Raw genomic sequence first — 25,257 nt, 5'->3', positions numbered from 1 at the left:
GTATGTAAATCCCTAAATACATTCATCTAAAGAACACTTTTGCTGCTGAGCAAACGTCAGACGCGAAGGTGTTTGTATTGCTGAATATGCACTATAGGGATGTCTATATTTTTCCATAAATGAACGTTTGCACCTCACTTTGTGGATACCCTCTTGCCTATCAGAAAGTTGCATTGCAAGGCGAAACTTTCTAAAAACATATGTACATATTAAACTTAAGTAAAAATTAAATTTTGGTTGTTTGTGTTCCCGACAGGGTAGGGATATGATGTATTGTGGAAAGATTTTCCGTCACTCCTTGTCAAAATTGCTTTGGAGACAAACCAGCTTCGGCGTTGTGTCATCTTCAGTGTCATATTTCCTTCGTTTATAAACGAATGACTTTTGATACCAATAGGATTTTAGAAAAATTTTATATGGGAATTTCGTCTTCATTTTTCCCTTCCAATATCTAGGTATGTTAAATTAAAATAAAACCATGGAATCTATTTTTAAAATTAAAAAAAATATTTTTACAATACAGTTATGCTTTTCTGAAATACGTTTGTGCGTTTCTTAAATACATTTGCCCTTTATTGAAATACATTTGCGTTTTTCTGAAAATCATTTCATTTTTTCTGATAAACAATATTGGTTTTTCTGAATTTCATTTGGCTTTTTCTGAAATACATTTGGCCTTTTCTGAAATACATTTGCCCTTTTCTGAAATACATTTGAGGTTTTCTGAAACACATTCTATGTAGTTTTTCTGAAATTCATTTGGCTTTTCCTGAAAACCATTTAGTCTCTTCTGAAATACATTTGTGTTTTTCTGAAATACTGTTGGAAGAGGTATAGCACCCTGCCTCCCATAGAAAAACCTCTTTCAATAGTTGCTGAGCTAGCTGCTATGTGTAAATTTTGCCTTGAAAAGCTTCTAAGAAGTGAAAAATTTTAGCTATCTTCCAAAATTTAACACATTGTCACAACTTTTGTTTTCTGATTTTTTCGAATGTGTCTGTATTTCCGCATTAATGTCTTCAAACACTGTTCCTGAAGATTCATCGTTTGTACCTTTGAATACGTCAGAAGTGTATTTAGCAAATAAGTTAAACAGTAGTGGTTTACAATTTTATTTTGGTTGAAAATACACATAAATATGTATATGTATACATCACAGCGCACGGCAGTGCGCGCGTGTGACGAAAGCATCCACAGTAGCATGCTGAAATGACCCTATACACGAGACTTGGAAATTTTTAACCAGACGTCCAATCGACATGTTTGATATATCGTTGGAAAGTTCTTGCAGAGTGTGTCCAGAAAATGTATTAAAGCTTCATAAGTGATTAACCGGATTCTTAAAAATTAGGCTAAAGTGTTGCGAAACAAAAAACGTCTTTTTGCTTTTGCCGGTTTAAGGGGCATGTGGGCACACCCAACATATTTAGTGTTATTCTATAGGCCAATACCTTTCAAACGATACCTTACATATTAAGTTCTGGTAACTAGTTGGAAAGATATAGAGCTAAATGAGTGTTGGTTCGTGTCTCCACTACGAGATGCTTTGGTATGTATGTGGCGTCTTAACGTACCATCATTTAATTTTTTTTTAACTTTCAGGAATTAAAGTACAAAAACAACTAAGAAGGTTTTGTTCCAGGATGTTTTGATTCGTATGCCTTTGTGGGCGTGGCTGCTGCCTGAAATTCGAAAAAAAAGCAATTTTTTAAACTACCACTGAGGCCGCACAACTCAGTCCATGTCATTGATGTGGATATCAGTCTAGAATCTATAGGTCTATATCAGAAGGGTCTTCAAACAAGCTATCTAACGCTATCTTTTGTGTTTATGAAATATAAATATATTATAACGTTATCGCCTGAAAACTAAAATTCGGGCTGCTGAAGATATAGGTTTCGAGAATTTTCTCAAAAACTGGTCAGACGATTTTATTCTAGGTTTCCCCAAGTCTAGCCCATGGCCTTAGCTTTCTTCTGGTATATAGCTTATATCTGGGAAAACTCTTGTTGTGGAGATATTATGATTCAAATTGAAAAAATGTCGCTCCAAAAAGGGTCTAATGGTTAAAAATTAACATACTCGTCTAATTTGGTTACTTTAAGATATAAAAATAACATACTCAGTGCCACAAAAAAAGTTCCCATTCCCCGATTGCCACTCAAATCGAAATTTTCTGCAAATCGGGAAATTTCCCACGAGTTGACAAGTTGAAGGATGCAGCTGTGCTAATCACTTCATACATGTCTTGGAAACCACAATTTGTGTGTATTTTAGAGTTTCTTTTCAGTCATATGCCGAAATTGTAACATTTTTCCCCATTTTAATTGCAGGTATGTACACAGCATTTAACTATGGTACATGGGTTTATCACCCGCACCTACCTAGGAAGACGCGTACAATACTACCTACAGTTGTACATAAATATATATACTACTTACATACATATATATAAATTGCCACACGGTAAAAAATTTGGGTTTAATTTTTAAACCGCACTGGGACTTCTTACTGCCTTTTTTAATTTTTTATAGTCTACTTTTTAAACCAGTCAATAGTTTTAAGCAATTTTTAATATGTTCTGGTTTAAATTTTAGTCGAAAAAGTTCGTGGTTTAAAACTCAAACCAAAATGTTTTAATTCTAGTTTTTACGTTTCATATACAGAAAATTCGGTTTAAAATCTAAACCGAAATAGAAAATGTTTGCACACAGCGAAATGTGGTGTTGATTCAAACTCAACATATGAAAGCACATTTACATGCGTGGCTGTAGCCGAGTGTGCAAAGATGCTTGATAAAATTGGTTGCTACCAAGGCTGTCCGGGTTCAACCCCATCAGACGGTGCATGAAATTTAAGATCTTTTTTATATTCTTAATTATAAAAATATTTGGGTTAAAATTTAAACCGAACTGTTTAAATTCTAAACCCAACATGGGTGCTCTTTTGACGTAGAATACGTCTTACCTTAAGGTATGGGGGCTATGTTCAAATGTTGTAGTTGTAATTTTTAGAGCTTCACAAAAACGCTTATTGCACGAGAACTAATAAAGCGATTTCAAAGAAAAGTGTTGCGTTTCAAAGATAAAATTCCAAACCTGTCGACAGATTCATTTTTGTAAATAACCAATTCGGTTTCTGTCGTAAAAACAACGGTAAACATTGCCTTATTTTGGGGTAAATTTTGAGCCTTTAAAGTGCTCTAGCAACTTATTGTTGGCATATATAACTTTCATTTTCGGGATATAGGTTCTTTGGAGCAGTTGAAATATTATCGGGTACAAATTTTATATAAATTTAACAAATATTGAGCATTTTAAGGCAAAAAATTGTTGAAAAAATTTGCAAATTTTGTTCATTACCAAAATGCTCGAAAACCGCTCGAATGATTTCGTTTTTGTTTTCTTTAATCAAAAATTCAAGAGTTTTCCTTTCGTTTGGTATATGGGAAGTATTGGTTGATATCTTCTATATATGTTTATTTTATTCAAATATATGGGCATAAATGATTTTCCATACAAAATCACCTCGTCATCATTTTGCAAACACGTGCACGCATTGGAAGCGTGGGAAGGAGACAAAAAGTACGTATGTGTCCCTAAGTACATATTTCGGGGTTTATCGGTATAATAATCGATACTTTGTCGGTTTTATTACCGATGTTTTTATCGATTTTGCTATCGAAATTTTTATCGATAATGTTATTGATTTTGCTATCGATATTTTCGGAACTTATCGATATAATGATCGGTATTTTTTCGATTTTGTTATAGATATTTTGTTGACTTTGTTGTCGATTTTGTTATCGACACTGTAATCGATTTTATGATAGATTATTTATCGATTTTGTTATCGATATTTTTATCGATTTTGTTATCGATTTTATTACGATATTTTTATAGATTTTGTTGTCGGTATTTTAATCGATTTTGTAATCGATATTTTTACCGGTTTTGTCATCGATATTTTTATTGATTTTGTTTACGATTTAGCTATCGATATTATTATTGCTTTCGTTATCGATATTCATCGAATTTGTTATCGATATTGTTATTGGTTTTGCTATCGATATTTTCGGAACTTACCGATATAATGATCGATACTTTTATCGATTTTGTTATCGATATTTTTTATCGATTTTGTTATCGATTGTGTAATCGATTTTGCTATCGATTTTGTCATCGATACTTTTATCGGTTTTGTTACCGATATTTTTATCGATTTTGCTATCGATATTGTTATAGATTTTTTTATAGGTTTTATATTCGATATTTTTATTGATCTTGCTATCGATATTGGTATCGATATTTTTATGGATTTTGTTATGGATTTTGGTATCGACTTTATAATCGATTTTGTTATCGACTTTGTTATCGATTTTGTAATCGATATTTTGATAGGTTTTGTAATCGATTTTGTAATCAGTATTGTTATCGATTTTGCTATCGATTTTGCTTTCGATATTTTTTCGATTTTGATATCAATATTTTCATCGATTTCTTTATCGATGTTTTTATCGATTTTGATAAGATTTCCCCTACGTTTCCAAGGCAGTTAAAAAATGCGTATAATTTTCGTCACGAAATTGATATCATAAATTTGGTGTTTCTAGTTCAGCTTTCGTCACTCGAAAATTTTACTTCAAAGAGGTGTTTTATTTGATATATCATACGAGTCCTAAACGCCAACAAGATATAAGCGACATTTTTTTAAAGTTTAACCTTTGATGCAGAAATGCATCTAGATACTCTAGGAACATTTCTGCATCAAATGAAAAGTGTCGCTTACATCTTTTTGGCGGATAGGGCTCGATATGTGAAAAATACGTGCCTGACGGAAAATCCAACTCACGCACGTTCACACCAGCCAAAGTTTCAGTCACGCACGATTACGGAGATTCGTGATTTTTCTCTCAAAACCACTCACGCTCTCGCGTGAAAAAGCATGACACGACGTGTTTTGTGTGAATGTGTTTTCCCCATCTCTATTCGCTACACCCTACACATTTGATATCAGAAAAATGTACATTGCAATGCTTATGAATAGGCCATAGTTTTTGCAAGCCCACCTGGTCTATCACATCTATCTAAGACATTTTTGTGCGGCGTAAAAGATCTGCACCGTTCGTTCGATTTTCAAAAATGGTTTGTCAAATTGGCCTGTAGATGTGCAAACTGGTTTTGTTTTTTCGAAAGGAGTTGCCACCTGTTAAATAACTAAACTCAAGCTATTTACTAATCAATGCCCTCAGATCCGCACCGTCCGTTCGATTTTCAAAAGTGAGGTACCAAATTAAAGGGCTTAGGGTGTGGATGTTCAAGAAGGTTTTACTTTTTCAAAAAAAGTTGCCATCTGTTAAGAAATTGAGCTCGAATTAATTAAAAAGTTAAATCAATTATTAAATATGGTTATCAATCGAAATGGTTTTGAAACGACTTTATAACTCAACTACGTATAGGAGGGTTGCCACATGTTTAAAAAATTTTATTAAATTTTTATTAAAGGAATTTGGTAAGTGAATAAGGTACCGCTATATGGGAGTCATGCAAATGAGGGCTAAGAAGGTAGTAGTTTGAAAATATTTTGAATAGAGTTGCCACCTATTTGAGAATTCTAATTGAACTATTTTTAATATGAAATATTAACGATGGATGTTAAATGAAAGAGCTCCAAGAAATACTTAGTTTGACAATTTTTAAAAATTGTTGATGTTTTTGAGGGTTGCCTCAGTTTAGGCTGAACTAAAATTATTTAATTAGTTAAATGAAGTACTAACCGATGATTATCAATAGAAATGGGGTTTAAATCCTTTATTTAAGAACTGTAAAAATAAATTTGCACTTAATTCATCAGTTACTTGAAATATTTATAACAATGTCAAACGAAAAATATTTAAGGAAATTTTAGTTCGAAAATAATTTTTAAGAGGGTTGCCGCCTGTTTTGAAAGTGGTATTTCGTTTAATTATATATAAGTTACATGCAATTTTAAACTATGGGTATGAAAAGAACGAGTGTTAAAAAATCTTAAAGTTGAACATTGGTTGTTTGTTTTGTTGAAAAAATTAAGCTCGAATTATTTAATAAGTTAACTGGATTATCAAAAGATGGATATCAATCGAAATGGGTTTTGAAAATAATTTATTTCTATACTGTATTTAGGAGAGTTTCCATGTGCTAAAAAAAATTAAATTCAACTTAATTCATCAGTTAATTAAAATATGTATAACAATGCCAGGCGAGAGATTTGTTTAAAAAGTCGAATTTGTTTTACTTATACGAAAGATACATAAATGAAATATCGAAATATTAGTGCCAAACGAAAGAGTTTTAAGGAAACAATAGACTGATAATATTTTTAATTGGAGTTGCCATCTATTTTTTTTTGATCTCTGCACCGTAATTTCGAGTTCCCAAAATGAGAAGTCAAAATAAAGAACTGGGATTCTACATAGATGTGCACAGGTTTTATTTTTTGAAGTTACAGGGAGATTTGAAATTTGATGAAATGAAAACCGACACCATGCGAGACCTCTCATCACTGAGAAATGGTTGAGATTAATCATTAGGAATATTTTTGGAGGTTTTTGAAGAGGCCTTCACCAGTTTAAAAAATTTAATTACACGTTGGCGCTTTGACGCCTTGCGGGTTCACTAGTCAGTCTATATATATAATACGCCAAGGGATTTTTTGTGCAGCTTAAAATATCTGTACCGTTCGTTCGATTTTCAAAAATGGGGTGTCAAATTAAAGCGCATGGCCGGTAGATATGCAACAAGGTTTTACTTATCGAAAAGAGTTGGCACCTGATAAGAAATTGCATTCAAATAATTTAATAATCAATGCCATCAGATCCACACCGTTCTTTCGATTTTCAAAAGTGAGTGAAAAACAAAACTGACTTCAAATCTCATATAAGAATTTAGAAGTACTGTTTATTTCTTCGTGATCCAATGATCGGATCTGCACCAAATTAGTATGGAACCTCCCCTGAGGCACCACAGTATGCGTATGTAACGTATACGCCCCGTAGCACCATACGTAGCCATCTAACACGTTTACTCGCACGCCCCAAATTAAAAGTCATACTATTTAAAAGTAATTGAATATCATCATGGGACATTTTTACACAGTATTCCTTATGCACAAATACATACATATATTATCTACTTCATGTATGTATATAACAGTTTTAGAATGATTTTCGAGTGTGCCAATAAAATTGTAAAATGGAATTTTAGTTTCTCAAATCATAGTCAGCTTTTAGTCAATGTAATTTTTATTTCATTCGGTGACACACAAGTGTTCAACTCGTGATCTTTGCTCATGCCTATCTACAAAAAAACTTTTCTTAATTTGACTTTTCGGGCACAAATATTTTAGGCCAATTTTATTTTTCTCACGAGTTATTTTTTGACAGCAGCTAAAGAACTTATTGGGAAAAAAAAACAAAGTGGTCAGTTTGTAAAATTTCAATTCTTGTTTTGTTTTATTTTTTTAATAAATTAAATTTTTTACAAATTTCTCATAAACCTAGGATTAGAATTCAAAAAGCATTATTTGCGCTAAACATTCAATTTTACTTTCATAAAAAAAATTACTCTACCTTTGGTTATCTTAAAGCTTTTCACCAAAAAAAATTAACCAAGTTTAGAAAAATATAACACAAATGAACCGAAAAGCAAAAAATAAAATTTTCAAACTTAAGATTCAAAGCAAGTATTATCAAGTTATTATTTTTTTTTTTGCTTTAAATTAACTATTTAAACTGGTAGCAGCGCTCGTAAAATACCTCAAAAATATTCTAAATGTTCAGTTTAAGGTTTTCGTAAAATTTTTTCGTTTGGTACCTTTATTTTAAACTTCATACGATTCCAAAAAACTAGCGTTGTATTCGCTTCCAAAGACGCGGTTTTGAATAGTTAAACTGTCGCTATTGTATCGTATCGCACCGATCAATTTAACTATCAAACTCGAAAAATTTCCGACACTTATTTGAAAAGCAACCCTTTAACCTTGACCCTTACATTACTGAGCTAATCAAATCGATTAACACAATACTGCGACGTTATTTTTTGTTTGATCATGTTTGTTTTTTTGCCAAAATATCACACCACTTGAAAAATGTGCATAAATAAAATTATTGGAGTACTTATTCAAAGCAATTGCAGCTTTGATCGAATTAACATCGCCGCACATGTACAAACACAAAAAAATCTTCAACAACAATTACAATGCAAACATAATCGCTGCTGCCCTACATTCGTTTGACAAGCCAGTGCTTATCTAAATGTACACGTATGTATGTAGGTATGTATGTGTAACCATGTATAAACGGAAAACAATGAACTCCAACTCGAATAATGAAACAAACGAAAAAAACACACACACACACAAAAGTCTAAACGAAAATGATAACACAATGAGCTACTAGAAGTAAAACAAAGAACTTAAATGCATTTTACTTCTGTACATACCATACACCTTTGAACATATGTAGGTATGTATACGTTTGTATGTCTGTGAAGTATCCTTACTTTCACAACAAAAACGCTGCAAAAAAATGACAAGTGACAGTGTTAATAGGAAACAACTTTCACCAGTGAAATAAGTGAAAAGATGTGAGGAGTAAATGTGTGAGAAACTAACAGTAAAAGCGCTAAACCAACACCGAACCGATTCATCAACAATTCTACGTTCTCCCTTAGCACGCAGAAAACACTCAAATACTCACATAGCATGCACACAGGTGCATATATGTTTGTATGTACATGGGTAAACACCTACACACATACATTCAAGCGTTAATATTACTGGAGCAGCTGTCGGAATGCTGAACAGCCTGGCTGGCTGATTGGCGGTGTGTGTGTGTGTGTGTGTGTGTGTGTGTGAGTGTGTGTGTGTGTTGGCTGGTTGACGTGCAAGTCATGGCATCCATTAAAATGAAACAACAGCAAAATGAGTGCAGTCACTACATACAATAAAAATGTAAACACACGGACCTGTAACTACGCACACCCGCACTGTATGTACATATGTACTTATTAATGTATGGGTGCATGTTTTGGTATGTGCGAGTGTATTTTCTGAGAGTTCCTTCAACAAATGCTCTTCGAGCGCCACATGCAATGGCATGCGATTCCTCTTTACATGACGGCGAATTCGCAAATCAGCAACTGGACCAAAACTCAGGCCACAGCCAGCCAGAATTGAAGCTGCGGTCAAACAATATCAAAACTTCGAAGCCTTCGGTTGTGTTGCGGTGTTGTTAGGCTTCTAGGCGAAAGCTGAGCTGCCACAGATACCCAAGCAAAATATATATATAAGAGTCTATATGTAAATGTTGTGTGTAGATAAGTAGACGCTGGGCAGTGAAAAAAGTGAAGTGAAAAATAAAATGGCCATCTGGGTGGTAGAAAAGTAGAATTCAAAAATATATTCATGAATAGTAAAATTATAAAATTGCAAGTTGATGAATTTGCTCTTTCCGGGACATGCATTGGCAGTGTGCTTGAAAAAAGTGCGCCTGGTAGAAAATGCAAATGATGGCTTGGTCTTGGAAGTGTAAACAATAAAGTGAACTGCATAATAACAATTATAACAATGGTCTAAAGCTTCCCTTTCGTGTGCTTATAAAGAATTTCTGCATTTAATTGAAAAAAGCAAATTAAGGTGTGGTGATTTATGCAACTTCTACGCCGATTCTCTCATTCCAAAGCAGCTAAATCGCAGCGCAAAGAGGTTGCGAAAGTTGTACCGAAAGAGAATAGAAATACTGTATAAATAAATAAACTAAACAGCGCTTAGTGAAAAGAAGGCAAGTGTTATATGCATAGATAGTGATAATGTTGAACAGAGTTTTACAAAGTGAAATCTTCTGTTAAGAAAATTTCTATATTTTTGGTAAAGATATTGTAGAAGCAAGAAGGAGCAAGCGCGCTCTCCATTGAACTACAAACACGTTCAGTTTCAGACCTGAAGTTTCGTTGAGTTTTTGACATTTTACTTGGCCAGTGTTTTGACATTTGCTGACAAATAGTTTGGTGCAAAGTTGAAGGCGAATTCACGGATTTAATCAGCGACATGTGAGTGTGAAATAAAAAAAGCATAAAAATCAAATGTTTATATGAACGAGTGTAAAATAAAAATTTTACTAAGGAAATTGCATTAATAACAAAGTGGCAAAGTGACCTAATAAATTACCTGATAACCAAACGTAGTCCAACATTAATTTGAAATATTTCGCTCTGCGACGCATTGTTGTATCGATCCACAACATTGTAATCATCATTATCGCCAGCAACATTAACGCGACTTTAACGTCAGAAGCAGCCACCATCGCCGCCTGCCGCCTGCCGCCTGCCTGCCTAGTGTCGCACGCCAAGCCACACCGTTAACGTCGCTGCCAACAGCAGCAGCAATCGACACTAAAGCAACAGTATTTATGTGTTGATGTGTGTGTGTGTGTGTGTGTGTGATGGGATGCTGATTGCCAGTGCCGAAGCAGCATTTTATCTATGTGACTGTAACTGTGCTTGTGTTTGTGTGAGTAAAAGTGGTGGAAGCATTCGCAGAATTTGCTATACCGTTCGTCTCAACGCTCAACGTGCGCATTTGTCGTTCAGCAGTCGTGAGTAGCAGCAGTGGGAGTTGAGAGCCAAGTGAAAATAATTCCAAAAATATTGCATACTTTTCAGAGTTATTGTACAGAAAGTTAGTAGGTGAAAAGTTTTGTAGCTAATAAAATTATTAAAAAATGGCAATTTAAAAAGTGCGAAAGTTGGTTAATACAAAGTGCAAGAAAAGTATATGCTGCAAAATATGTTCGAGAAGTGAATTATAACCAAAATAACAGAAATTGTAACAGAACACCCCCAAAAAAAAAAGGCTCGGCAACCTTCGAAAACTTTTTAAAACTATTTTCATGGGATCCCTAGCAGCGGACAACTGCATTGTTGTTTGATATTGTGCTAAAAAGTAAGATTCTTCTAATTTTCCACATTTTCCGGAGCCTTGAACTCATCCAATAAAGCATTGCCTGTGCGAATTCGTGTGCTAAGGTTGAAAGGGAAAATTTAATTTTTACGCAGCAAAATTCGCATATAATATGTAGCAAAATAATCGAAAGACGTGCAAAAAGTGTAAAAGTATATATATGTTATACAAAGCCAGTCGTTACAAGTTTTCGCATTCGTCGTTTATTCGTGTAACAGCACAACAGCCTGTTTGAACTTACGTGCATACATATGTGTATATGTGTGTATGTATGTATGCGTCTGCCCAAATGTGAATGTAGCTGTGCATTTGACTTTTCTCGTTACTAAAGTCTTTTCGTGGCAAACGACCAAGGCAGCGGTTTAGAAAGTGGGAATTGTGAAAAACCAGCTGTAAAAGATTGCGAAAAGTGAAAATATTTCTACGAATTTTTTTGAGCTTGACTTCGAAAATTACACAAAATATGCACGTACATTCACGCATGTATTTCCGAAAGCATACGATTTCATCACTGCATACACGCTTTTCAAAGGAGAGTCGAGAAGTTTAAGCAAATTTAAAAACTTAAAACCAGTACGAGTGTAAGGAAAACAGAGCACAAAAAATAATAGTCGAATTAAAGCAGCCATAATCTAACTATAAAACTATTCTCCTTACAAACAACAATAAAGTACATACATATATTAAAGCACAAAACGACATTACAAAGCATTGAAAACACCCAAAACTTCTGCAGTTGTCGCAGTCGAGAGGGAAAATTAGCACAGCAGCAGCGGCACTAACAAATCTTACAATCATAGGTACTTAACGAAACTGCGACTAGAAACGACAAAAACAAAAACGATATAATAAACACAGACTAGCAGCCAGCAGCCAGCAGCCTAACAAGTCAAAGAGAGCGTAAAATTAAGCAGCTGAAACAAGAGAATAAGTGTTAGAAGAGCACCTGCAGCCTCCTTGGTTTGAAAAAGTGAACGAAGAAGCTTCGCCGTGAAGCATCCAAGTGGCGCAGTCGCAGTCAAAACGCCTGCATGTTTGATTGTATGCGAATGTCAAAGTAAACAAACTTTGACAGCTGAGTAGGACAAAGTGAAAACACAACCCATCACAGTCATCTGTAATTAAAGAGTGACATCTGATTGAGCAAATCGAAAATTTAAGCTCGCTTTAAAACGTAAAAGAAAAGTAGACAACAACTGTAGTGTAGCGAAAGTGAAAAGTTACTTATTGGCGTCGAACTGAATCAAAATAAAGCTTAATTAAATTGTGACCTATTTCGCGAAGTCTCTGTACATATCATTTCTTAAACACAGCAGGTGTTGCCAGCAAACTCGAGTTGACCAGATGCATCAATTGGCATTTGCGCTTGTATGCGTAATTTGAGTGTCTAATCTGAACGTCTAACAGAACACTTTCACATCGATCTGGTGAAGCTTTTTTTTCTGGGAAATTTAAGATTTGAAGAAGAGTTCTCTGTAAGAAACAAAAAAAAAACATTAAATAAACTAAGAACATGGGCGCCAAAGAGAGTGTTGAAGCTGCCGCGAAAATGAATGCGGACGGTTGGGGTCACGTAGAGGTATGTAATGGTGTAAATAGTGTAAAGAAAAATATCATGTGTGTACTTAAATTAAGATTTCAGGTTGGTCACCTGAGACTTATATGAAAAAAGTACTTAACTAAGTATGACTTAGGTAATATGTAAAATCTAGAATCTCGGCAAACTTTTGAGTCTAATATATAATTTTTCTGTTAACTTGTGGCTAGATTGGTGATGAGACCAGTAACCCGCCTGGTGACTCTGCTAGCATTCGGAAATTTTGAAAGTTCGATAGGTGACAGCCCAAGATTTTTTGCGCATACTTTTGACATAGAACACGTTGACGTCTTACGTTTCGGTATGGAGGCTATGCTCAAATGTTGTAGTTGTAATTTTTAGAGATTCACGAAAACGCTCATTGCACGAGAACTAGTGAATCGATTTCAAGGAAAGTGTGGCATTTCAAAGATAAAATTCTAAGCCTATCGACAGATTCCTTTTTTTAAGTAACCCATTCGGTTTCCGTCGTAGAAACAACCGTAAATAGTCTTTCATTCATTCTTTAATCTTTATTTAAAATTAGTAGTGGTCTTTTGAAGTACAACAACAATATATGTAACTAAACATACTTGGAGGTAATATTAATATTAATGCAGGAATTAAAACAAAATTTGAAATTTGAATATTAGATCTCAGCAAATAAAACGTACAAACTAAAAATTATGGACTGGATAAATGCTTAAATATTTAGGTTGTTCATCTACTAGAAGATAAATAGTTATGGAGGGAAGTTTTAAAGTTGCTTTTGTTGAATTTAATTTTGACGGCATGAGGAACACCATTCCAAATACTAATAGCGTTTATGAATAGCTTCTGGCAGAACTTATAAAGTTGTATGAAAGCAGAATTAAGTCAGAAAAACGTTCCGACTTTGCAAAAATAAGTTTGTCATACAGATAACGCGGGGTTCGCGTATGTATAAGTTTATAGAAAAAAATGCAGTTCGTGGCTTTTATGTAGTCTGAGATATCACATCCCAGCAAAGAACACCTCCTAGCGGATATATAATTAGCAAATTTTTTCATTACCACAATGCTCGAAAACCGTTAGAATGATTTTGTTTTCTGTTTTCTTTAATCAAAAATTCAAGTTTTTTCCTTTCATTTGGTATCTGTAGTTTTGGTTTAACCTTCCACAATCTAATGCAGTCCAAGTGCCACGAAACTCAAAAGCTCAACGGATTAATTCATGCCTTAATCATTGCCCTGAAATGCAAGCATTTTAGTTCCAAAGGCAGTGTGGTCCCGGCACCCGGTTGCAATGGAACTCCACATTGAACCCATGCGAGCTCTACCCGCATTTAGGTATTAAACCACAGCCCCCGCGATACTCCAAAAAGGGGCCGTACCTCAGTGAACAGACTGGAGTAGTGCTCGCCTGCTAGACTTGCTTGACCAGCTCGAGTCACGCAACCTACTAAACATACCAGAATACACATGCTCAACCGCACAACTAAGAAGGCCTGCTTTTACCACATATTCACCAATCCACGGTTTACCACAAAGATTTACACCGTGTTTTCAACCATGTATCCACATTTTCCAGAGTTCCAACAGTTTTCAACATTTTCATCCAGCTCGTCTCGCTCCTCTCACAAGACTTACTGATCTCGTTTCACCCCGGGGTCCCTAACCCGGAGTGAAAATCGACTTTCAACCCTTGTTCAGGTGGCTTGACTCACCTCATTCATTCTGCTCGTCTCGCTACCCTCGCAGGTCCTGCTAGCCTTACTGGGGAACAAATTCCAGCCCGGGTGGACAATAGGCATGGAATTGCTCCTTTTCAGGTTTTCTACACCTACTCGAGCAGCTTCGCGAGCCACATTCTTCCTTGCAGACCTTACCAGCTATGTGATTTTACATGTGCATCTGGCCTATCTTTTGGCCTTGTTCGTCTCACTGGCTTTGCTTATCTAGCCAACGAACACACTGCAGGGGCATCTGTTCGCCCGCGGTTCCTTTTTTATTTAAAATCTTAGGTATCACTTTCGAAAGCCGTAGACTCTTCTACAAATTGAGGCTCCGACCGACTCACGATTGGTAGCCTTTGACTGGGATACCCGTGATTGTGACACCCGTAGCCTCGCAATCTCCACATAGGAAACTGCGTAAGCACATGTCCACATTTGCTCTAATCAATTAGGTTATAAATATTTTCCCGGAGCTGCGCCATCTATTACTCAAAAACCGAAATACAGGCGCATACTTTTTGTCTCCTTCTCACACTTTCAGCGCATGCACGTCTTTGCAAAATGATGGCGAAGTGATTTTGTATGGAAAATCATTTATGCCCTTATATTTGAATAAAATAAACATATTTATAAGACATAAACCAATACTTTCTATATAACGAACGAAAGGAAAAAACTTGAATTTTTGATTAAGGGGAACAAAAACAAAATCAATGAGCGGTTTTCAAGCATTTTGGTAATAAAAAAAATTTGTAAATTTTTTCAACAATTTTTTGCCTTAAAATGCTCCAAAGAATCAATGTTCCGAAAATTAAGGTTATATCTGCAAATCATAAGCTGCTGGAGCACTTTAAATGCTCCAAATTGACCCCAAAATAAACCAATGTTTACCGCTCTTTTTACGACAGAAACTGAATTGGGAACTTAGGGAAATATATCTGTCGATAGGTTTGGAACTTCATCTTTGAAACGCCATACTCTTTTTTTAAATCGCAATACTATTACTTTTTTATATACTACAACAACAAGAAAGTTATAACGCACCAAAAACTTAAACGCAAACATCTCAGAAAGCAGTTTTAACAGAAGTTCCGTTATAGCAATTACTGGAGATCGAACAAAAACAAGTTGATTTTCTTGTGTTTTTTTCTTTAATAAAGAGTTGCATATTTTTAATAAAAAGCATAACCTTTTTTTGCTCTCTTTTACATTCGTAAGTTATTTTAGTCTAGCGTCCCACAGACGCAGGGGCGCACACAGGAATATATTTTAGGGGGGGTTTTATATTTCTGAAGATATATCACCGGAAAATACTGAAAATTTTCTTCAGATAATACGCTCTTTAAAATATATTTATGCAAGTTTTATGTACAGTATGTAATAAATAAATAAACGTTTTAAAATTCATAAACTGCACTTTATTTACATAAGATTAACAGAACTCAAACACTTTTGACCGACTTTATAAAAAGGGGAGGTTATCAATTCGCCGGCATACGTAACTTTGGACCACGTGAACCGATTTCAATAATCATTTTTTTGTAGAAAGATGGTACCTCAAGGTTCGTCCCGTAATTTGAGATCCGATGATTGGATCATGAAGAAATAAACGGTACCCCTAAATTTGAATATAAGAATTGAAGTCCGTTGTGTTCTTTCCTTAAAACCTACTTGTTTAATAAAAAGTGCTATAAACTCAAGATGCGCTCAACTTTCAAAAGTACCTAAGAAAAAATTTTAAATAAGACTCAGTAAAAATAAATTTATTGATTCCATGAATTTTTGCGCTTTTATGTTCCTTTTTTCGATTTCAGGTTTCTAGCTTTCGATAGAGATGGTGATTTTTTACGATTTCTAATTTTTTTTAATATTTCGAATACCGAAAAAATTAACTGAACTCTCAAGAAACACGAAAAATTCATATTAAACGACGGACGAGAAATGGAAAAGAAATTTTCTTCTACCAAAATTTCTTAAATCAGTTTGCAGCTCTCAAGAAAAAAATGCTCGTATATTCATTTCCTCATGAAAATTTACAGCAAAAGTAAAGCGCTTTTTCAAGGAGTTGTCACCTGTTAAAAAATGTATTTCAAATTATTTATAAGTTAAATAAATTGGTACACTATGAGTATCGATCGAAATGATTTTGAAAAGGCTTTATTTCTTAATTATATGTAGGAGGGTTGCCATATGTTTACATAGTTAAATTGAATGTAAGCAGTAGGTAAATGAATTACTACTACATAAATGGATATCAATAAAATGGCTTTGTTCCCGAACTACCTGTAGTAGGGTTACCACCTGTTGGAAAAATTAAATTCAACTTGAATTAAGAGAATTAGATAAGGGAAAGTACCCATACTACACGTCCCACCTTTTCCAATTTTAAAGCGCCAAACACTACGCCAAGTTTGAATGTATCTCGAAAAAAACGCTAGATATTGACCGCCCCGCACTGTGAACAAGCGTAGTACATGCAGGAGCGTTGCCACGTGTTTAAAAAATAAGAAAATTGAAATATGGCTTCCATACAAAAAGGTTGTGGTTTGAAAATATTTCGAAACCGGTTGCCACCTGTTTACAAAGCTTAATTCAATTTACGTAATAGGTTTAATAAATTACTTCAATATACTATATATCAGTCAAAATTGTTTTTAAGAGATTTTATTTCTAAACTACATGCAGGAGAGTTGCCACCTTTTTTAAAATTTAAATTCAACTTGAATTACGTATTCTACGTTTAAGAATAGGGGCAGCGGCTTCGGCACACACATTTTGTGCTTGCTGGTCAAAGGCTTGTTATGGCCGCTTAAACTTTGAACGCTAATAAAACAAATCTCGGCATGCTGAGCCATAATTTTATTTAGAAAAATGTAATTAATACTATGTCCTCTTTGATAAGTTCATAAATATACTTAGGTTTTTATGTTGAAAAAATTCGTTGAAATAAATTTATTTTGGAATGCCTTAGTGGCTTATAAGGGAAGGACGTAAATTAAATCAGTAAGTCCGTGAAAACTAATTTCGGATTTCACGATCTGATTTTTAAAAATATATACATACCTAGCTGATCATATGTTCCGATACGAGCGGTATTCAGATTCAGCACCATCATATGTGATTGCAATTTTTCACTGAAATTGGAGCGAATCTTTTCCTTTACTTATCTAGCGTTTTCATGCTGAAAAACTGGATGGCGCAACTAGAGCCACTATTTTATGCATGCAAAGCAATGCGAATTTCCAAATGGATATGTCACAATTTGTCCAAAAACTAGTGGCACAAAAAGAATGAATTAACAAAGCAAAAGTTTGGAAAAAGTAATCCGGAACAACAGCGCATGTAATGTATGTAAGTACATAGTGCTACTTACATAGATATCTGTGGTATTTTACTTAAACAACTTATCTCTAGAGAGGTTATTTTCCCTTTAAAGCAATATTTCATTGGGCTCCCGGGCAATATTTTATGGATGAGCTAGGCATAAGTGTAGATGAAGACGCCTTTTTAATGGAAGTTTAATAAAAATCTAAGCTTTTTCAAGGGGAATATATTATATTTTAATTCAAAGTCAAACCTTCTAAAGTCATTTAGATTGTTTTAGTAAAATGCCACAGATATGTACATACGTCTATGGAAATTTAGATACATATGTATATGGAAGAGAACAACAACAAGCTTTTGAGTTCTTGTGACTCTCGTAGCTATGCAATAACGAGTTAGAGACTAAGCACACAGTTATATAGGCATAGATGTCTACTAAACCTGACAAAAAAAAATGCTAGCTGGCAAAAGGACATGTCGAGTATACATGCATATACATAGTACATTGTCAACCGTGTTGAGTAAAAGTAACAAAGATAAATTGCCGGAGACTCAGGCATGAATCTGCGGATGTCAGATCTAATAACACTTTGGTGTACTGCGAAATGCAATGTCGACCTGAGTTGAAAGAACTGTAAAGGAAATAGCGTCTGTTTCACCCAACAAGACAGCAAGGCAAGAGAAAAACTGCGAACGCATAACCATTTATAAGAATAATAAAGAAGTCTGCCGGAAAAAAGAATTAAAGTTGGCATACTAAAAATATTCCCAAAAAAAAAAAAAAAAAAAAAAAAACAACGGAACTCGCGCATACGTTTGAATTTCAACTCATATCAAGGGCTTAAAGGAAAGAGTGCAAAAATCGCACTTATGCAAAATTGATAAAGCTACTGGATGCGCAATGAAATATTTAGTTTTATTAGTCAATCTTTCGTCGCGATTTTTTGTAAAGTTAGATCACTTTAACTAGATTGCTATAATCCTTTCTAACGGATCGCGTACTTTGTTAGAGGTAAAGGAGCCTTAACATAAGGCGACTTTTTGACAGGCGATAATCGCCTGCAAACGTTGACTTGCTGTCTAATTGGAGGCAAGCAAATTTTGTATCATGTAAATTCAGCTTAATACGGCGTTTCCACGCTTCGTAATTCGCTCTCCCATTCGTCATTCGCCTTGCTAATTACCTTCCGAATTACGTAACTCGCCATACAAAATTTTGAGAGGGAATTATCTCATTTGTACGTAATTCAGATCGAATTACGATGCAATGGACGAATGACTCGGTGCCGTCTCTAATATTTATTGGAAATATATCGAAGTTTTCACCGGCCTGGTCCCATTTGCTGGCACTTTTTCTAGTTATAGGATATAATATTAATAAAATATTCTCTACATAAATTAAAATTGTTTGTTGATAACTTAAATTTTAGCTCCATCTTCGATATTTGCAGTACACACAAATAATAATAAATGGAGAAGAACAAGAACTAGAGCTGCCAAATGAATTAGGAATGTATGTCGTGGAAACAGGGTAATTCACGAATTACTTAGAGAGCGAATTACGAATCGTGGAAACATCGTATAAGGCTAGTGAGCTTATTTTACTCATGTTTATCACGCATGATATCCTAACTGATGTTGGTTGAGCTAGAAGTCGGACAAACGACTATCCAATTGACCGCCAATTTGAAATAATACAGTTTCGAAGCGCAGCATTTTCCAGCTTAGAAAAATTTTAAAAGTACGCTGAAATAGCAGTGAACGAGGTGTTTGAAGTAGTGAAAGACATTGTCTAACTAAGATCTAGCATACAGTAAAACCCGCTCAAGTACCTCACGAAAAATGTCAGCTTTTTGAGGTACTAACAACCCGCCGTTGGGTACTTAAAAGTACCCGCTTAAGTATCTCGATGCGGGTACTTAAGCGAACATAATTATTGATGTAGTTACATTTTCTTATTCACTTACATACATAAATAAATCCTTAAATAAAACATAAAAATTTAACATTCCCTAACAAATACCATATAAACCTAATCCTATGTCTCCATTGAGAGATTTATCAATCAAGATTTAATAAACCCGGTTGCTAAACCACAAGCGTCTCCATTGCCACAATGAGATATCGCAAACCGTCTTCAAAAGAGTCACAACTCGAAATAATACGTTCGTTAGAAAATGCGAAAAACTATTACTTAGCACATGGGCGGCTTTACCTTAGGTTTGTTAACCCTCTAGTAGGCAGAACCGCCTCCAGACGGTCGTTAGCTAAACACCTTTTTAGTGCACCTATAATAATTTTTTTCTATATTCGTAAGACACGATCTTTAGATAAAAATCGTACCTTTACGGCGAAGCAAATTTTAATCCGTTATGCCAATCCGTTTTATTTTAATCGGCAGTTGAATAACAGATTTTGAAAACACGGTTAAAATTAATTATTTCTTGCTATTTAGTAATTTCGTAATTAAAGAAATTTTTTCTTTTGAAAAATTTTTTGATATAAAAAAATTCGGTGGATTTCGTTGTTAAAAGCATCGCATTTTAATATAAGTTTTATAATTATGTCACCATTCGAAAAGGAGAAAATTGCTTTTGAACACAGACCGTCTACAGACCGGCTTGCCGACATATAAAACCCCAGTTTTGCATTTTTGACCGTCTGCAGACGGCATTGCCGGTTCGTAGGTCAACATTGTGTAAGGGAAAGCTGAAAATATGTGTAAGTATATCGGCGAGCCCGTCTCCAGACGGTCTTGGTTTTTCTCCCCTGAAGGAAAAAGTTACTGTCACAGATCGAAATGGACATCAGTTTTGGATTTCTCGTGCTAAAATCACCCATTCCTGAATTTATCAACTCATAAAAAAATTGGCCGACTAGAGGGTTAAACAAAAGTTATAACAAAAATTTGGTCCAGCTTTTGCTGAAAGGTAAATAAAAGCTCTGTGCACATTTCTAGCGCATAATTTCAAAAATGCCAAATGTTTAGTTGTGACTCTTTTGAAGACGGTGTTCGATATGTTTGACGTTTTTAAATATTTGACGTTGGCTTATGTATGATTTTATAAATACGGTTGCGGACATCGAAATACAGACAGCTAAATGGAGGGTACCATTTCATTATGTGAATTTTTAATATTATTAGCTTCTTATTCGTGGTAAGTATGTATAATATATACTTTCGAAAATGCACCAAACTCCGAATCATTTCCCCGAATTCAAGAAAAATTATCAAGATGGTTGCCCTGCGAAAAATTTTCAAAATAGGGCAATGGAAAGACTTGCCTCCAAAGCCCTAAAGTTATGTAAAGAAGGGCTCTACAGCTTTCAAACCTGGCGAATGAAGACGGCATAAACATATTTGAGATCAGCGGGCAAAATATTGAGCAATATGAAACCAATAATCACTTTTTACTGAATTATAGGCTATTTTCCCTATTTAGTGGATTAGAAAAATTCAAAATGGCGGACCCAATATGTCGGACAAAAAGATCCCAATCTATTGGATTCTCTCAAAATTTTAAAATTGGGGCTACTTAGGGCCGCTGATTATGCCTCCGATTTTAAAAATTTATAATGGCGGATCCATATTCGGTCTACCGTTTATCACGGAAAAGTTTAAATCAAACATACTTACATACCCCATGTACCCATACGAGATGAAAATTACGCCACGTACGTACGTTCGATTTTAACTTTTCGCTGTTGTTTTCGATGCTAGATCGAATATGGATCCGCCATTTTGAATTTTTATAATCTGATTTTGATATATGAATTCCAAAAATTACCTTAACTATGCAACTGAGAGTGTGTTTTGAAATCTCAAAGCCTTTTTATTGCTCGAACCGATTCACAAATTGTCAGGGTTAAGGTTAAACAATTGTCAACTCGAAGTAGATACGTCAGTTTAAAGAAACGATTTTTAAACGATTGAAATATGTGTACCGATTTAATTTAAGCAGGAATTGTATTGCTATGAAAGTCTTAAAATCGAATCAAATGAATGCAATTTTAATTATATAAGCTAAAATACGATTCCAAACTCATGCTTGGCGGTTTCAATGCCAGGGTGGACAAGGAAGCTAGCTTTGCACCCACCGTCGCACAATTCAGCCTCCACGACGAAATAGCCGATATCGGACTGATCGACTTCGATGTCAACATGGTAGTATGCATTACTTGGTGAAAGCATCAAAAGATCCATTAAGTTATGTGTTTGTCTTCAGATCGAAAAACGAGACACCACATTAGACATTCGTACACTCCGAAGGACAAACATCGACTCGGACCCCTTTATGGGTGTAGTCAAGAGCAGAAAAACCGCCCTTTTGCGACTTACGGAAGTTTTAAAGATCAGAGCGAATTTCTATAAGGAAAAGCGGTCGATGTGTGCTTTAATTTTGAACGGAATAGTCTCCCACCCTTTTGAAAGGTAACAGGAGTAAACCCAGCGAAGGAGGTGGCGAGATTCGAATAGCAGCCAGTTGAGCTATTCAAGTGCGGCGGCGAGGAGTTGATAAAGTGCATGCATCCACTCTTATGCCGAATATGGTTGGACAAACTGGAATTTTAGTGTGCTCTGTCCAATCTAAAAAAAAGGCGACCCCGCCATATGCGCCAACTGCGGCGGGATCAGCCTTCTTCATATGACGTACTAATTTGGTCTTTTCGAGCGTATTTTGTGGAAAGCTGAAGCCTACAATCAACGAACGGATAGCGTCTTGTCAGTGTGGTTTAGACTTGTCGACTCCAAAGCCGCTTTCGACAGCACGAAGAGAGGGTTGCCTAAACACCGCGATGTCGAAAGACTGGCTGTGTAAAATGACGTTGAGCAATACCACCAGCTCCGTCAGAATTGGGGAATACCTCTCTGAGCCGCTTGCTACCAAATGGGGTTTCAGCATAGTTGCCAACTGGGTGCTTTAAGCACTAGATTTAGTGCTTTTTGGAAATTAAAATGCAACAAAAAAAATGGTTTAGTGCCTAGTGCCTTTTTTAGTGCTTTTTTCTGAACTCAAATTTGTCATGCAAATGAAATATTTTGAAATATTTAAAGCTGTGGCAGCACTAAATTAACAAGAATCAATAAATTTAAATGCATTGAAATGCAACCATGATTTATAAAATACTCAAGTTGCAAACCTTCGTTCACGTACACAGGTAATTTAAGTATTTCTGTTTTCTTTTCTACCTTTACCACCTGACTAAAACACATCGTCTCTTGTTAATTATTTGGTACTGATCCAAATCTGGCTACAGAATTGCTCTAGCACGTCAGAATTTTGAGGTATCCATCCTCAAAGTGCCAAAAACACGGTTTTGCCAATATTTGAGGTTACATTGTGAAAACAACAAATTTTTTTTGCTAATTTCTACTTAAGATATAATTTAGTATTACTTTTCCGCTTTAAAATTCTTTTTCCTTTGTTGCGATTCGATTTTCCTTTCTCGAGATATACCAGCTTAAATGTACAGTACTTCGGTATTACTTCGTAAGCATGAGTCATCATAGCATGTTAAATACTATAAGCTGTTATGAAAAAAGTATCCTTTGATTTAAAAAAATTTAGTGCTTTTACTCTGGTAAAACGCTTTGTTTTCCAAGTTTTGGTGCCTTTTGAAACTCAAAAGTTGGCAACACTGCGGTTTCAGACAGGCCGTCTACCTTACATGTGATTTCTTTAATTTGATGTTGGAGAAGATATTTCCTTTAGGCTGATTATTGTAGGAACTCCATCCTTATATTTGTGTTATATCGGTATTTTATATGTATTATTTACAATAAACACATACATGTGTACATATTTTAAGCGCCTTTGGTTATAGCTATTCGCCTGGCGCTTAGTAAAATGTGTTAGCGGCAAGTAGTTAAATGTTTGTAATATATTTTCTTCGCTTTTAGTTACATATTTACTTTATTGTTGTTTTTAAATCAGAGAAACGATTTTGATATCGTATAGTTTTCCTCGAATATAGTTCACCAGGTCGACACATTGACTGCAATAAAAGTTTTGCAGTTTACAAAACTTGATGCTGCAAATCTAGCTTTCGTGGCTTTGGTGGCTTTGTACAACTGCCACCCCACTGAGAACAAGTTGGGTAAAACAAATACAAAGAGAAACGATTTAAAACACATAAATGGGTCAAAATACACCCCTTTTACCAGTACCATGTGAATTGTATGATTGTATGCAGTTGTAAATATTTCAACTGTACAAATGTTTTATACATCAATTCAAGTATGAGAGTAAAAAAAGGTTTGAAAAATTTTGCGGTTGAATAGAAGTTTTCATTGCGGTAAAGGTAGTGACGAAAATTCGTTTTGTGTTTCCTTTTTATGCACATAAATCAGATGACGAAATGCAGTGGTATACTACGAATACTTATAAATGTACATGCCTATGTATGTATGTGGGTATGTATGGACAATAATTTTGTATTCTCGATCAATAAAGTTTTAGTTTTGAGATTTTTAAATGGGCCAGTGAGAAATGGTTTTCAATTCCGGATTAAGTTATTATTATAACTTATCCATGAGAATAAATTTAATGCGAATATTTCTGTGATGACATCATACAAAAATCTGCTGTGGCCAAGACCAAAGTAACGATACTGCTAAGACGCCACCGTTGTTTTCTCTATATCGCACATAGGGACAAAGTGACGAATAACGACGACTAAAATAGAAAAACGAAATTCTTTAAACCTTATCACAAATACATACATTTAAAATACACTTTATAAACCAGTCCACAACCCAACATAAAAAATGTTACTTTTAATATAAGACAGTAGCTTTGGCACAAGCACAGAATTGCTCATTCTTTCATTCAACGAATTAAATTATTATTTCTGTTTTGAAGCGATGACAAAATAAATTCGCTTGTCATTTTATTCTCATCAGCAAATTACAGTTTTGTCAACATTGTTAGTGAGGCGCCATGTCAGTAAGTACTTTATTCTGCGATTTTTGTTACTAAAATAGTTTTTTGTAGAATGGTTATTATACATATTTTCAACAATTTTATTGAGATTGATGCCGTTTTTAATGAAAAAAATTTTGTGGAAAAACAATCAAAAGTTTAAAAATGGTAGAAGTTATAGCTGCTATTTCGGAGATCACCATATCTCCTCATCATTGTTTGTTTTTAAACAAAAATCTTTCAATAAAAACGACCTCAAGCTCAATAAAATTGTTGAACATGATTTGTTATTAGGCCAATAAATACATATAAAAACAAGTAAGAAAGTCTAAGTTCGGGCGGAGCCGAACATTAAATACCCGGCGCAAGTATTAAATATATGTTTTCCTCCTTTCCGAAAGCTACCGCTACATGATAAGCCGGGGTGTATAGATTTTAAGTAAATTAGCGTCCTTAAATTTCGAAATATTGAAATTTCAAGCATTTCTGTAATTTACCGTTATATGAAAAGCGGCCTCAATTTTAGTCCGATTTCAACAATTTTCAACGGTTTGCTTTTATGTGGCAAGCACAATACCCATACCGAGCTTGGTGCAAATTGCTAGAACGGTTAGCGAGATGCATATATGTGATCACAAGTGGGCGGTGCTACGCCCATTTTCCAAAATTTTGTCGTAAACGTATTTCTTGGTAAAGAATTTTTGCAACCATCAATTTTGAATAAA

The 25,257-nt window shown here is 34.8% G+C and overlaps 1 protein-coding gene across 5 annotated transcripts in view; it reads left to right on the top strand.

The window, feature by feature from the left end:
* Positions 1-10,601: 10,601 nt before the first annotated feature.
* LOC118745947 overlaps positions 10,602-25,257 on the top strand; it is a 114,968-nt gene continuing 100,312 nt past the window's right edge. For 3 of the 5 annotated variants that reach the window (XM_036479614.1, XM_036479616.1, XM_036479615.1), the window contains exon 1: positions 10,644-10,713. Coding sequence is in view for 2 of the 5 variants with exons in the window: in XM_036479617.1 (XP_036335510.1) it covers positions 12,509-12,574 (66 nt within the window). In the remaining 3 variants the exon portion in view is untranslated. Of the gene's footprint in view, positions 12,575-25,257 lie in introns of all 5 variants that reach the window. The other 2 variants (XM_036479618.1, XM_036479617.1) reach the window with 2 other exon arrangements.

Source organism: Rhagoletis pomonella, unplaced genomic scaffold (assembly GCF_013731165.1).
Source record: "Rhagoletis pomonella isolate Grant_MI unplaced genomic scaffold, Rhpom_1.0 Rhpom_scaffold_00010, whole genome shotgun sequence".
Lineage (NCBI taxonomy): Eukaryota > Metazoa > Arthropoda > Insecta > Diptera > Tephritidae > Rhagoletis > Rhagoletis pomonella.
Note: the sequence above shows the minus strand (reverse complement) of the source record. Positions and strands in the feature narration are given on the sequence as shown.